Source organism: Siphateles boraxobius, unplaced genomic scaffold (genome assembly GCF_051911475.1).
Source record: "Siphateles boraxobius isolate OS27281-9 unplaced genomic scaffold, OSU_SipBor_1 5, whole genome shotgun sequence".
NCBI lineage: Eukaryota > Metazoa > Chordata > Actinopteri > Cypriniformes > Leuciscidae > Siphateles > Siphateles boraxobius.
In genome coordinates, this window is record NW_027509141.1 from 33,793,584 (window position 1) to 33,809,419 (window position 15,836).

The 15,836-nt window shown below is 36.0% G+C and overlaps 2 protein-coding genes across 4 annotated transcripts in view; one reads left to right on the forward strand and one right to left on the reverse strand.

Moving 5' to 3' along the window:
* Positions 1 to 1,518: 1,518 nt before the first annotated feature.
* Positions 1,519 to 14,155, reverse strand: fam83e (family with sequence similarity 83 member E). Of its 3 annotated transcripts, none has more exons than XM_077204110.1 (10): positions 13,726 to 14,155; positions 12,193 to 12,934; positions 10,828 to 10,974; positions 10,181 to 10,305; positions 8,690 to 9,121; positions 4,928 to 4,981; positions 4,775 to 4,822; positions 4,465 to 4,663; positions 3,285 to 3,467; positions 1,519 to 2,008 (listed from the first exon to the last, which is right to left on the reverse strand). In XM_077204110.1, exons 2-10 carry the CDS (start codon positions 12,658 to 12,660, stop codon positions 1,838 to 1,840), a joined length of 1,827 nt encoding a protein of 608 aa, XP_077060225.1. In that variant the 5' UTR covers positions 12,661 to 12,934; positions 13,726 to 14,155; the 3' UTR covers positions 1,519 to 1,837. The 3 variants fall into 3 exon arrangements, with proteins under 3 accessions (XP_077060225.1, XP_077060227.1, XP_077060226.1); XM_077204112.1 differs by having other exon boundaries at positions 12,193 to 12,900; positions 13,726 to 14,140; XM_077204111.1 differs by having other exon boundaries at positions 12,193 to 13,011; positions 13,726 to 14,110.
* The window catches only part of LOC143711923 (coiled-coil domain-containing protein 30), a 30,922-nt gene continuing 24,064 nt past the window's right edge, over positions 8,979 to 15,836 (forward strand). The window contains exon 1 of the mRNA XM_077204105.1: positions 8,979 to 9,115. The gene's annotated coding sequence lies outside the window, so the exon portion shown is untranslated. The remainder of the gene's footprint in view (positions 9,116 to 15,836) is intronic.

Genomic DNA, 15,836 nt, shown 5'->3' on the forward strand with positions numbered 1-15,836 from the left:
GCCATTGTTCTGTCTCAAGATGAACACCACTAATGTTTTTTTTTTTTAAGGCACATTTATAAATGTGAACTTGTGAATCCAGGCCATAAACACTTCATATGCTTACTAGTTAACCCATTTAATCCCAAATTTTTCCCAGACACAAAAATATCCAAATCATGTGTCATTAGTATCCCTTTGAAACAATCAATCATAATTTTTGAAATTTTCATGGAAAAGTGTGTGAAAAAGTGTTTTATGATCACAATTGTGACCGGTGGGATACAACACAGTTGTGTGTGTGTGTGTGTGTGTGTGTGTGTGTGTGTGTGTGTGTGTGTGTGTGTGTGTGTGTGTGTGTGTGTGTGTGTGTGTGTGTGTGTGTGTGTGTGTGTGTGTGTGTGTGTGTGTGTGCGCCTACCTATGGTGCCTACCTGTAAAGTTAGGTAGAAATAGTTAGCTAGCTAATCTTTGTTTGTGTGTGTGTGTGTGTGTGTGTGTGTGTGTCTGTGCGCGCGTCTACCTATGGTGCCTACCTGTCAAGTTAGGTAGAATTAGTTAGCTAGCTAATCTTTGTGTGTGTGTGTGTGTGTGTGTGTGTGTGTGTGTGTGTGTAAAATTAGGTAGAAAGTTAGGTAGCAGCAGAAAATAAGGTAGAACAGTTAGCCTAGGTGTATTAGCATTTAGATACAATGGGTTATCCCACCGGTCACTATTGTTGCCGCTGACATGTTTGTGAGTTCTATGACCACATTAAACAAAGTTGAGTAATTGCAAATGCATATATCAATACTAGACACCTTAAACATGATGTGTACCAAAAATCTATGTCCTATCTTTATGTATACTTTACTAACCTTTTCTTTGGGTGCTTTCTTGCTGCCATCCTCTTCTCTTGGCGCAAACAGGAAGTAAACAGCTTTGGTCATGTGACAATTTACAGTAAACATGCGACACTGCACATATTTCATTGAGACCCTTTATTATTTCAATATCTGCTGGGAATGCATTGATAGATCATTCAGTAACATTTTTATAGCCTTAGAAATTAAAAAAAAAATTACGGTCACTATTGTGACCGGTGGGATTAAATGGATAAGACAAACAAGTTTTGGGAAGGAGGATTGATGATGTATTAACTCATTATTTACATTTTGTTTTTAAACAAAATAAGTTACGTAGTGTGCCTTTAGGAAACATTTTTTGTTATGTCACATAAATAACAATTTTGTACTTGTGGAAATTTGTTTAATCTTAGCAGTTTATCCAGACAAGTCTGACTTAAAATCAACATGAAATTAAATTTGATCCCATTTACTTTTTTTATACGCTTTCCTAATCCTGTTTTGAATGATTGATCAGCGCACATTATTCCAAAGGATAAAAAGGTCTTTCTTTGTATTGTAATCTTTAATCAAACTGTAACAACCTGCTCCTCTGAAACAACTTTCCTTTGCAGCTGAGGGATGTACTGAAGTAAAACGGGCTGCAAACTGATGACTTACTGAGCATTTAAAGAGAAAGAGCCAGTCTCTTATATTTGTGTGGTATTTGATTTTATAAATGAAGATATATATTAAATGGTAGGCAGCATGAACATTTGACATTTATATTCCCTTTTCATTGAGAAAATATGACAGTTCATACATCATGAGTCCATCCGATGTAAATCAGGCATATATTAATAGACTTATTCTTCAAGTGTGACATCATTGATGATGAATATTTATTCTCATTAAGCAGGAAACTCCCTTTGTACCAGCAGCCCTGCTTATTACAGTAACATTTACATCTTTAAATATGTGGGAAGTATTGTAACACTTGATGTCATTGATAACTTCAGTGCTCCTCCTCACTTCTATGGCTTCTGAAAATGAGACCTCCATGGCTCCCTCTGCTGGCCGAAGCTGGAAGATCTGAATCCAGGTGAAAACACACTGGGCATGTTCCTCAACAGTCCAGATTTAACATCATCGTTTCTCTTTTTCATAAGTGCCAGAGCTGGAGTCAGCGGCAGATTATCACAGTTCTGAAAGACAACAGCAGTGAGTCATTTCTTAGCGTTTTAAAGGTATATCACACGATTGAGCTGTAAATACACCAGCTTTGTGTATGCCTTTTTGTTGATTTCCAGAGAAAACATGACTCTGGAATGTGCATAAATAAACTGAAATCCATCAGGGTAAATGCACTTCAAGTTCATAATAGAAAATATAAGCTTCAGTAAAACTGTGGGTTGGGCTTTTTTTTAGGACAATGAACTTCTGGTTATGCATAAACAATATGAAGAAATTTGCATAGATGGGCTTACCGTTCAAAAGTATGGGGTCTGTAAAATGTTTACATTTTTGAAAGTCTCTTATGCTCAACAAGAATGCATTTATGTGATACAAAAAACAGTAATATTGTGAAATATTATTATTACAATTTAAAATAGCTGTTTTGTACTTGAATATAGGCTACTTTAAATGTGATCTATTCCTTATCATTACTCCAGTCTTCAGTGTCACATGATCCTTCAGAAATCATTCTAATATGATGATTTGCTGCTCAAGAAACATTTCTCATTATTATGTTGAAAACAGTTGTACCACTGTTGAACACAAGTAGGCTATTCACAACACAAAAAGGTCTTTTTAATGGTAGTGTACTTTTGAGATGTGCATTTTAAATCTAGATTTTTAATTTTTTTCTAGGCTTCTGGTGTACATTGAATTACTGCAAAACATTGGGACAACACTGAGAAATGAGTAATGTCATAATTGACAACATGCCACAAATGTGTTTCATATAAATTAAATTCAAAATAATCATGGTCTATTAATATTGAATAAGACCTCGAATATCGGTGGAAACATTAAACATAAGCATTATATTTTATGGCCTTTTTAGGGCTATATTTATGCCCTAAAATATACATAGGCCTACATACATTTATATTTATGTTGATCTTTTTGTCCCAACAGCTGCCACGTAAACTATACAGGTGAAACTCCAAAAAATTAGAATATCGTGCAAAAGTTATAATTTTGATGATTATGGCTTACACAGCTTGTGAAAATCCCAAATTAGAATATTATATGAAATCAATAAAAAAAGGATTTTAAATACAGAAATGTCGGCCCTCTGAAAAGTATAATCATGCATAGGCCTATGTATAGGCTATATATATATATATATATAGCCTACTAAATATATTAGTTTCACCTTTTAATTTGAATGACTGAAATACATGAACTGTTGCACGATATTCACATTTTTCGAGTTTCACCTGTAGGCTAATGAGAAATCTCAATCTCTCTTACGGTGGATCGAGCGTTTGATGCCGTGTCTGAACGATATAGATTGAGCTCCAGTGTGGATTTGCTGATGCCCGGCATTGGGATTTCTGTCCTAGTCTGTCCTGAAGAACTGAGACGTGAATTGACCCGTTTAAGAATGTCACTCAAAGTGCTGAAAGTCCTGCTCCGGGAAAGATCTGACGATTTCTGTGAAAGAAAACAAGAATGAAATAAAGTCAAAATGGGATGAAGCAAACAACATTCCTTAACTATCCCTATAGAAAATCACTGTAACAACAGCCTCGAGTGGCTTTTTTTTTTCTTCAAATTTTTTTCAGCATCTTTAATATTTTTGGGGGTTTTATTAAATACCAAAGTGCAATAATTGTGTGTTAGTGCCGGTCTTTTATGCTGAATGGCCAATATAGCCGTGTTTTATTTACGATAAAGCACAGAAATGACCGTTTCACCGAACAGATCTGTGTATCACTGCGCTCCACCCATATAAACATAATCAATATAGGCCTACTCTACTGTCAAAACTGTTACATGATGGACTACTGGCGCAAAAGTCACTGTAAATAGTTATATGAAGTATAGTGACCTCTGCTGGCGTTATGTTTGCATCATTCATCTTTAATTCACCCTCCCTCTGTCACAGACTTGCTTGGCAGTGTGTGTGTGTGTGTGTGTGTGTGTGTGTGTGTGTGTGTGAGCCAACAGTTTCCGAAGTGCAGAGGGAATATTATTCAAAAGTTTTCTGTTTCAGGTAGGCTATAGCATTTTACTGTTTGTTCATCTTACAGTTTAATGTCGAACTCGCGCTGAACCGCGAACAGGTGTGGTTTTAAAAGACGGGAAACGACGTCATGCTATATAAGAGAAGTCTCTGAGGTTTTTTTTCTGTTCTAGTATCTTTTTTTTTTTAGCTCTATCAGGTGAGGCATATTACATCTAGGAACATTTACTTGCCGTTTAGTGTCACTGTCTGGGACTATTTTTCTGGCGGATGGATGGATTTAAGTGATTTTACGTAATAAAAGTGACATGTTTCCGGCTTTAATATTCATACTGTCTGGTAACCGTTTTATAAAAGCAATAATGTAGGAGAGGCCGTCATAGATTCGTGTCGTGCCTAATATCTTCCTTCAGCCGTGTTGTAGGCAACTTTACCTTATTGCGTATGTATACCAGTAGCACCGACCTTTAGATTGGCTTGTGTGGTTCCTTCTGGGTTTTTCATGTCTCCTAAAACTCTGTCTCTCATCAGGAAAGGCTCTCGTCTCAGAGCGGGTCCCATCTCTTCCTCTGATGCCATGTTGCGGGATTTGTACACAGGATACCTCTCCTCATTTTCAGGATTCAGCAGAGGATACGTGATTATGTCAGGTATCTGCAAATGCCTTTGGGTGAAAGAGATGAGCACAAATCTCTAAGAGGTTTGTTAACATCTATTCAAATATTTGCTTACATGATTGTCTCTTGTCTATCTCTCTTTTGGACCGGTTAGTTACCTGTTCACTACGTCATTGCAATGCATTTCTCCTGGAGAGTAATGCCGCCTGCAGAAAACAACAGAAAAAGCACATGCATGTTAAGAGGAAGCAAACCGATCTAACATTGCATCGATATGAGCTCACATGAAAAGCCTTTTGAGAAATGCCGACCTTTGTGTTTGATATTCCGGATGCCTGAAGTCTGACAGAAACATTGAATTGAACCTAAAATGCAGACAAGACGGAGTAAGTTTGAGTTTAGTTCAAATATTGTACTTCATTCTGAAATACAACAGGCAGCCGCTTCAGGATTGTGCTCTTCAAAGTTATCACAGCTTGCAGAATATTATATAATAATACTGTATATTAAATATGGATGGAGTCCTGCATTGTGGGGTTTAGTCATCACATGAATTTTACATGAATTTGAATTTTACTTATCTGAAACCACAGAGAATCTAAATGACCCAAAAAAATTCTGAAAACTATTAAGTCATTATCTGCATCGACTAAACCAACAGGTTTTCCACTGTCTCTAGTGAAGAATTGTTTGTCTATATCTGACAAAGTAGAAATGTTAAATTGTTTTAATGAGCATTTCATATCACCTGGGTTCTTGTTTGATTCTGTTGCACCTATAGTGTCAGAGCCTATAAATGACACCATTATTACTGCCGACAAAACTTTCAGTTTTAGCTCCTTCTCTGTTGCTGATGTTCAAAAAGCCCTGAAGAAATTGAATCCTCGAAAACCTGCGGGCCCCGATCACTTAGAACCTTTCTTTTTGAAATTAGCTGCAGATATTCTAGCTGAACCTCTGACACATCTTTTTAATCTTTCACTGGTCACAAACAAAATTCCCAAGGTATGGAAGTCTGCTTATGTTTTACCACTTTTGAAAGGAGGTGACCCTACCTTGCCTAATAATTACAGACCCATTTCCAAACTTTCAGCTTTGGCCAAAGTGATGGAATCTTTGGTTAGTGAACAAGTAACAGAGTATTTAAATGCTCAGTCAATTTTATCTAAGCATCAATCTGGTTTCAGGAAAAAACACAGCACTACCACTGCTGGTATACAAGTAATTAATGATATAGTCAAAGCACTTGATGACAAGAAACAATGTGTCCCTGTTCATTGATCTGTCCAAAGCATTTGACACTGTTGACCATAGCATACTAGTTCAGAGACTGATCAGTATAGGTATGTCTCAGGATTCTGTGGGCTGGTTTATAAACTACCTCGCTGATAGGACTCAAGCTACGCAAGTTGATGGCCTAACGTCAAAATATTTATCAATCTGTAAAGGGGTCCCACAGGGCTCCATTCTGGGGCCACTTTTATTCACTATTTATATAAACTGTCTGGGGGAAAATGTCCAACATGCATTTTTCCATTTTTATGCAGATGATACGGTTATGCAACTACCATTAGGAAGGCGTATGAATGCTTGCAAACTGCTTTCGATATAGTGCAAGCACAGCTTTATCAATTAAAGCTTGTGCTTAATGCAGAGAAGACAAAAGTAATGCTTTTTTCAAACTCAAGGAAAAATGAGCTAGATTTGAATATTGTTACTGATCAGGGTAAAACAATTGAGGTAGTTTCATCTTATAAATATTTAGGATTTTTAATTGATGATCGTCTTTCTTTTAAGCTTCATATACAGAATCTAGTAAAAAAGTTGAAATTGAAGCTAGGTTTTTTTTTAGGAACAAATCTTGTTTTACTTTTTCTACTAGAAAAAGGCTAGTCGATGCCACATTTCTCTCTATTATTGATTATGGTGATCTGTTGTATATGAATGCCCCAACAAAGTATCTTCAGATGTTAGATGCTGTGTTTCATGGAGCTTTAAGATTTATTTCAAATTGCAGACCCCTCACTCAGTACCTATGGTTTACGCTCCCAGAAAACTATTTCATTGAATGTACCTCAAGCCCGGACAGAGTTGTTCAAAAAGGCTTTCATGTTTGTTGCACCTTCTACTTGGAATGATTTACAGAAAACACTTAAACTACAGTGTCTAATTTCCTTAAATGATTTTAAAGGTTATGTTAAAACTATAGAACATGAGTCGATCCACACGTGCAAATGTTTTAATTAATGGCACTTTTATTTAAATTGAAATGTACTTGAGTTGTCTTTGCCTCTTTTGTGTTTGTTCTGTGATTTTGTGACCTAATTTGTACTGCAATCTCTGCCAGGTCTCTCTTGAAAAAGAGATTTTATATCTCAATTAGACAAACTTGGTTAAATAAAGGTTAAATAAAAAAAATAAAACAAAAATTGTATATTCAATCCTACAAGCGGTTCGAGAAAACAAAATACGTTCAAAATTATGTAATTTCACTCAGTTACAGCACCTGTTTTTTGTTTTCTCTATCTTCCATGTTATAAACTTTTGCACATTAAAATTGGATTGAACACATGGAAGCATGAATAATGACTTTTATAAAATTAATTTTATATATTAAAAAATGTTGTTACACAAAGCTAACATATAGTTTTAGACAGTGATGTCTCCACTCCTTTTATATCATTCTTTATGGCAACATACAAAGTAAAATCGCAAAATAATATAATATTTCAGCCTTTTATTACTTTCAGGTCAGTTATATAAATTATGGTGGTTTCTATTTTTATTGAAAGTATTTAATGCAAATAGATCTTTTCAAATTATGCTTAAAGTTGTCATTTTTAATTGAGATCACCTTTTATATGCACTACCTTTAAAAAGTTTGGGCTTAGCAAGATTCCTGTTTGTTTTTAAAAGTTGTTCCTCATGCTCACAACGGCTGCATTTATTTGATCAAAAAAACAGTAAAATTTTGTGAAACATTACAATTTACAATAACCATGAACTGTTTTCTTTTTTAAAGGTACACTATGTATCTTTTTTTGTTAGAAATTTATACAATTGAGTCAATATATCATCCAAAATGTGTTTTTGTCTTACCCTGATTCGCATTTTTTTTGCAGAAAATTTTGTACATGCGTCACTCGCCCGTGTGTCTCGTCATTTCTGTAAATAGAGTAAAGCTGTTCCGGCTCATTTGACGTTTGTGTGTGTGTCTGGTGTGAGAGGTCAGAGGTTAGAGAACGAGAAAGGTTGACATGAAGCCGCTAAATCTCCAACCTCTGGAGAATCCCCCGTTTTAAACAAACTCTGAACAGAAGAGAGTCTGCTGGAGCCAAGAGAACGAGACCGAGCTCGTAATAAAACAAGAATCAACATACAGTAGGCTACTGAGGGATTTGAAATGTTGTCAAAGCGACGCAGAGATGCGTTTTTAGTACTGAACAGGAGAGTAAGCTGTTTTATTGAACAGATACATTTCCATATGTAGCTCTCTAACAGAGTTCACTGTAAAGCTTTATCTATTGTGAAGATCATTTCATCATGTATGCTGGAATTTATTTTCAAGGAAGTACTGTGTCTAATAACAGGTAAAGCTGAAGTAACGTCTTCAGCCTTTCTGAATAACCTTTCTAAACGGGTTATATCTCTTACGCCTAGTAGTAAATGTTTTATAAGCAGTACGATAATCATATTCACGCAGAGCCAAAGCACAACCAAAACAATGTTCTTCCTCAAAATACATGCAGTTTTATTTTTAACTGCTAGGGTCAGAGGGCAAGTGTACCTTTAATATTTTTCCCATTCCTATTTCTTAATGTAATTGTGAGACTGCCACATATTAGATCTGAGGTCAAATATCTTTGTATATTCTATCAGACTTGTGACGTGAGCATTTTAAAAATGCTCAAAATGTAGCAAGAAATTTTCAAATATATTACCTCTGTTACATTTTCTGCAAAAGCAAAATATAATGTTTACATTTTTATTTTTGGACAAAAAACAATTTCTTAAATCTCAACTATATATTTAAAATTGATTTGTGCTTAAATTTTATTTTTATTTTTACTTACTTGCCCTCCTCCTGATGCCCAGTCAGAGGTCTGCTGTTAAAGTCATTGTAGGGGAGCTCCCATCCTCCTGGATGTCTGTCCAAGAGGGGTCGATGATAGAACTGCAACTCCCCATCATCAGGTGGACTAAATTTGCTGTCCGGGAATCTCTTGATGACCCCCATCGCCTCCCAATCCAGAGGACTGTCAGTAGGAGGAGGCGGAGGATTGGAGATGAACTCGGTAAGTTCAATTTTGTTGCTGTTTATGTTCAGGGGTGCTTGTTTATTATATATTTGGGGTTCTGTAGCTGGTTTTCCAGTTTTCCATGCATCTGGGATCGGAAGCGAGGCAGCATAGAGGATCCGAAACTCTCGATCGAAAGATTCCACAATCGGGCCGCTCATAACGGTGACGAGCTGACGGTGCAGGTGAGCATCGCTCCAGGTAAGGCTGACCAAGACAAAAAAGAAAAATTAAGAGATCATAAAGGATTCAGAAGATGTAACAATCCAAAGCAAGGTTAGGAGCAAAGTAGCACCAATAATAAAAAAAATTTAGTAAATAAAATAAAAAAAATTCCAAGTCTTCTGAGACTATTTGATAGCTTTGCATGTTATATGTTTGGCAACAGTTCTTCTAACCCTAATTGATGGAGTGTGTAGCTTTTCATTTCTTAAATAACCATGTAGGAAGACACATCATGGCCATATTCCAGGATGACAATGTCCAGCACTCTGTAGACTCAAATCTACTCCTACATGGTTGTTTAAGAAATGATAAGCTACACACTCCATCAATTAGGGTTAGAAAAATGGTCGGGTTTTTTTTGTGGGTTTTTTTTTGGCCGGGCAGTGTATATCACCATTAAAAAGTGTGAGGCCAGTACATTTTTTTAAAGAAATTAATACTTTTATTCAGCAAGGATGCATTAAATTGATCAAAAGTGACACTGAATATATTTACAATGTTACAAAACATTATCATGTTTTCCACGGGAATATTAAGCAGCACAACTCATTTCAACATTAATAATAATCATATTTTTTGAGCAGCAATATTAGAATGATTTCTGAAGGATCATGTGACACTGAAGACTGGAGTAATGATGCTGAAAATTCAGCTTTGATCACAAGAATAAATTATATTTAAAAATATATTCAAATAGAAAGCATTTCTAAACAAATTAAAGCAGCCTTGGTGAGCAGAAGATACTTCTTTAACAAAAAAAAAAGACCCTAAACTTTTGAACAGTAGTATACTTTAATAACTGTGAAAGGGACGAAACTAAATTCCCACAGAGTGTTGATTTCACTAATTGTCTGTATAATGTAGGGGTGGTGTAGCTTAAAGTCTTTAACGGTATGAGCTGGCAACCCAAAAGTTGGTTCAAATCCCAGAAGGTTCACACCCTTGTTCCCTGGAGCAAGTCTTTCAACTGCAGGTAATGCGTTTCTCAGCTCTATTTAAAAAAGACTGATTTATGAACTCCATTATGAAAGCGTTCTTTACCTGTAGCTCCCCATCATCACCGTCTCCAGATCCACCAACACAAAGTTGTTCTTCAGCTCTCCAACAACCATCTTCGTGTCACGTGTCAGGAACGTTTTACCTCCAAGAATGCGCACCATTATATTCTGGAAAATGTCATCAAGGAAGAGATTCCCTTGAACTACATCACAAAATCTAATGTTTCACAACCTTTATCTTCACTGCATAAAGATTGCAGTTGGTTTACGCAAAAATCTAAACTTTCAGCCTTCAACTAAAGGTCAGATCTAGTTAAGTTTCAGAGATGTGGAGCGATTATCCAAACCAAAAACATTCCATAACCACAAGCCAATCATCCGCAGCAGATGAATGTAGTTGAACCTGTTCACCATGGCTTTGTGAGTTCTTCTCATTACTTACACACACACAGAAAGAGAAACTCTGTGATGGAGACTAACATTTGCTGACAGATACAGAATATTCCACTAAGGTGTGTCTGGTCTTTTGTCTACAGGAACAGCCTAAAGTTCAGTCTGTTAAGGTGTGCATGAAAGTTTTGTGGCTTGAAGGTTACACAACGTACTCAACAGAAATTACTTCTGAACAACTGTTATAATAAAACCAGGATAAAAAAAATGCTTGAGTCTTTGATGGTTTTACCCACTTACCGGATGTTGAAGTTGGTGCAAAGAGCAGTTCTCCTCCGCTAATCTACTGTTGAGGATGATGTACACCGGAACCCCCCGGGATGCAGCGTTTCGGAGGTCACCAATCACCACTTTATCCGACAATTTATCCGTTACAACGGCAATCAGCTGATGCACACACAAATGCAAAAAACTAATGGACTTTCTGCTGGTTCATGCTTAGTTTAGTTTTTGCATTCAACCAACTTATTATAGCTTTAAGGACTTCATTTATAAAGATATTCATATATAATTATCCTAAATGTGAACTCGTGACCGTTTCCAAAATGTTCCTACGAATGATTTATACAACGTCTATCCATATGCACAAAAATGTTCTCAATGCATTTCTCTTTATAAATCGCAGTTCATCTTAAAGTCACAAAAGGAATATTGCTGTATTTGTTATAAATAATTTATATGTGCACATCATTTTTTAATTCATGTGCCCTCGTAATCTTTAATCACATTTCTTATCTGATGATGTGGGCGGGGCAACCTGTCACTTACATAAAATCCACTAATAGCAAACCACAACCAATTAATTCCCCATGGACAAAATCAACTTTTTATTCTTGTTTGAAAAATCAAGCGCATCAACATCAACTACTGAACGCCTAGAAATATCTCTTTATGGTTCAGAAGTACGGCCCTCATCAATGGCCAAAGAAAATCACAAAACGTGTGAGCGCATGTTAATATTATTATTATTTTTAGGAAATCATTCATATAAATCAATTAATTTCAGGGATGCAATTATTAAAAGTAATAAAAACATTACAGTAAATTATATTCATGCATATTCTGATGTGTTTTCATAAACAATGTCGAAATAATTGAATTACTGGTATGAGAGGACAAAAAGTTTCAGTTAAGGTCTGCATGAGAACATTTTCATGTCAGTTTCTGATTTGTTCTTCACTTTTGATGTAGGATAAAATCCATGGTTATAGGATCAAATCCAACTCTATAATTGCGTTTAATAAATCAGGCCGATACTGACTGTCTCCTTTAGAGCGGATTTATAGCTGAATCGACATTGTTTCATCATTGATATCTTTTGCAACATCAACACTGTTAATAAACTGAACTGAATCAACATTGCACTGACTCAAGCCGAATAACAAAACTTTTGTTTCCTGCTTGTAGCGCAATTTAATCCATTTCATAATTGTTGAGCTTTACACAGTTATCGAACTGAACTGAATCAGCACTAAGCCGAGTAATGTCACTACTGTCTTTTTAGATCTGCATCATTTGTCTCGTATTTGATTAAGTTTGCAGCTGATTATTACTGAGAAGCTGCTTTGAAACAGCTGCTATATAAATAAAGGTGACTTGACTTACCCTAGTGGCTCCTTGTAAGAGTCTCCTTAGGACTTCTCGTATGGAGGGCTCTTGTTCTACAGGAGGATTGGTATATACTTCAACTCGACCCATGTCCATCCAGCTGTACCGTTCTGGCCATCCTAGTTCCAAGCATGGAGCCGGAGTGTCAGACTCTGTGGGAAAATAATGTCCGGAGAAGTCGTCCCCCTCAGAACCGACCTCCACCTCACCGTTTCCATCCTCCAGGACCGCATCGCTTTGATGATAGTCCTCGACCCAGCTGGAGATCTGGTTCACCTCGCCGGTGGACAAGAACGATCCGATTTGTTCCCGGTGGAGTTTGGTGTAGAAAGCCTCAGGACCGGAGCTCACCAGGCTTTCCACACAATAGCGTTCTTCCTCGCAGTGCAAGAAGTCTGGACTGGACTCGGTCAACGGAGCGAAGATGACGTTCTCATTGAGGCTCTGCTCTTGAGAGTTTGACATGATTGGAACCCAATGATGGATGGAGATATCCTTCTTCTACCAAACAACGACTGTGGAAAACTGCATGTTGATGTGTAGAGAATAACTGGCCGCTCCTCTAAGTTTCTTGGAGGAGATTGTTGGTGAATTATTCAAATAGTTGAGGTTCTTCTTCATGCGTTGAAACTATTTAACTCTTTTAGCCACCAAAAGTCAACAGAAAAGCAGGATAACTCCATGGAGGAATCGTTTGTACTGTTCCTGGAAGATTTGGCGAATCTTGAAAAGTCAAAGTCTTGAGCGGAAAAGAGCAACATCAGAGTTTAAGAACATTCCCAGCCTTTTCCTCATCAATTTGATTTGGTGACCACCCTTGTGGAAAAGAAGTGCACTTGATTGTGTTGAATGTGCACTTGTAGTGTTCTTCAAATCTTAAATGTGTATTTAAGTTTTATTTTAAAGCAAGTTTTAAATCAACAATCTTTTGTAGTGTTTGAATATGTTGACTAACATAAAGCATTTGTAAAGTAGGCTACATGATTATACTTTTAACTGCATTGTGTTATCTGTTCTTTTAATGAGTAATGTACATTGAAGTCAGTATGTTGTAAATGTAATAAATTGCAACATCATAACTGCAAATGTGTAATTAAATAAATGACATACAAGTTTCAATAGAAATGACTAAAATGAGTAAATTTTAGTTTACCATAAATGCTTGACGTTACAGTACATTCAGGCAGTACACTAAGCATATTTCAAAAGATAATAGAAGTAATTATGAAATTACATACAAGATGCACGTTGTCTTACTTAAGCGGGTCAAAAAACAATCTTTAAGTTCAGCTAACTGATTTTAATATAAATGTAAAGTATATAAACATTTTTAGGGCCCGAGCACCGATGGTGAGAGGACCCTATTGGAATTATTTGATTATAATTCAAACATTACATTCAGTTTGCACTTAAGTACTCTTTCATTATAAAGTATGCTTTATCATGGTACTTCTTTTTCACAAGGATTTCTACTTATCTATTTTATAATATTTCAAAAGAACAGATTATGTACTAAAAGTGGAGACTTACCCGTCTGTGCCTGTCTCACACACCCTCAGTCCATCCACTCTTTCTGTCAAGTTCTGACATATCTCTGCTATCTCCACCCATTCTAAATGGCCTCACTCAATCTGGTGTTAAATTACTCCCCGTCACCAGCCAATGTGAGCAACAAGTCATTGCTGCTATCTGCCCATTTTTAGATTTCGTGCAAAACCTCGTCTTGAGTCAGCAAATCATCCACCATCCCCAAAACATGTTCTGAAACACTCTGGCCTCCCTTCGGTCCTCGTCCTCTCTCGTAAGGCTGATATTAGATTTCTGTCTTTATTGTGTCTTTAGTAAACACATAGAGTGCCTCTCTGTCGCCGGCCCGCTATCGTGACTGGTTCAACCAGCCGAGCCAGTCTTCTCCAGGGAGCAGAGATTGAGACCTTCTTTCCCTATCAGTCAAAAGGGGGCGAGGCTGGAACTCAACACCTAGTGGTCTCTTTTCACGTCATACACTTCAAGCATCTGTATACTCGATGTTTAGACACATCCGGAGAAGCTACGTGTGTTTTAATCCAATGAAGAAAGTATGCTTTGTGCACCTTTAGGTTCTGCATGAATTCCATGCAATTCATTTATGCACACATTCACTCAAAAAAATGATATGTTTTTTGCTTTAATTAACTTTTTTATGTTACGTTAAACAAACATAATTTGTTAATGTAACTTCAACATCATGGAATTAAGTCATTTTAAGCGACCCAATTAAAGTAGTCTCAAAGTTAATATTTAAAGGCTTCCTGACATGATTCAGGTATTTTATTATATTCATTCATCCATTTATATTTCATTTATTTAAAAAACACATAATCAAATTGATAAACTATAGCTAGCTATCTGCTAGCACATATTAGAATCTGAAATGCTAAGATTTACATGCTCTTTCAACAAAAGCAGTTGAAAACAATTGAATCAGTCCACAGCCAAACAAAATGCTCCACTCTTCTCCACAATGGTAACCCACTGTAATTTAAATGGTTCTAATAATTTCAATGTAATTGAAATTAAACACAATTACACACTATCAGGTCCCTTTTCTCATTTTCTCAAAAAAAACATAAAATAACACTTAATTTTAACATTTATTGTCTCTTAATTCAACCATATGCAAAGCATGCTTAGAATTAACATGCACCACCCAGTTTCAGTTAATGCAACACAAAGCATTCATGTAATCCAACACAAATGGATTAAGTAAACTTTAATTCGACATATTTAAGCAGATTAAACACAATCAAATTAAGTTAGGACAAAATGGCTGGCGTCACACTATACTGCCACCCTCTGGATGTAAGAACATAAATGGTTTGTGTTTAGACAACGCGTTAGGATTTGTACTGTTAAGTTGAGACATAATTACGTGGACCTTAATAGAAAAAAACATTTCAAGTCAAAAAACCCAATTATTATAAGTAAACTAAATATAAATATATTATGTTAAATTCACAACCTTCCTCGTTCATTTTTTTGAGTATTCCTCTTTAATGGCCTCTTCTATCTGTAGGTGTCATGTCTAATGCCAATGTTTATTTTTGTCTCTTAGACAGTATCAATCGTGTGTTTAAAAGCAGAGTATGTGTGGTACGATGGTATTGTCGTGCTGAAGTCATGTGCACAACAACCAAACACAATACATTTATTAGAGCTGTTCAAATTGAATATTTGAATTAGCAGTGCAGATTGTTACCAATTACTGATTCAAACTCACTACTATTATAAACGACTTAAAACAGTATCATGACTCACAAGTTTCTAGTGGACAGTTGTTGATCCAACTTGAACTGCAGCATTTTTGTGATACTATTCTTCTTTTTTTTCTAAGCGTTGTTTACTCTAACCAAAAACACAACTACTGTTGTGATTTTGAAAAATATTTTATTTATAGAGTTTGCATACATAAAAACATAATACAAAGACACGTATTCAATATTGGGAGAAAAGGACTGGTTTGAGGTTTCCAGTTGTGACATTTTCATGTTGGGAATCCAACGAATTGTTCTAGAAACTTTTTTCTGTTTTTTAAACTCCAGTTTTCTTAACGCATGATTATAAAAAGGATTTTCATTCATCTTCAGAATAGAAATGATCTT

What these genes read in the sequence shown, in the direction of transcription:
- fam83e (XM_077204110.1), bottom strand. Translation starts at nt 12,660, where the DNA reads ATGTCAAACTCTCAAGAGCAGAGCCTCAATGAGAACGTCATCTTCGCT. An exon ending in TGCACCAACTTCAACATCCG is followed by an intron (nt 10,306 to 10,827) that starts GTAAGTGGGTAA and finishes GACATTTTCCAG; the next exon opens with AATATAATGGTGCGCATTCT. An exon ending in CATCAAACGCTCGATCCACC is followed by an intron (nt 2,009 to 3,284) that starts GTAAGAGAGATT and finishes GTTGTCTTTCAG; the next exon opens with AACTGTGATAATCTGCCGCT.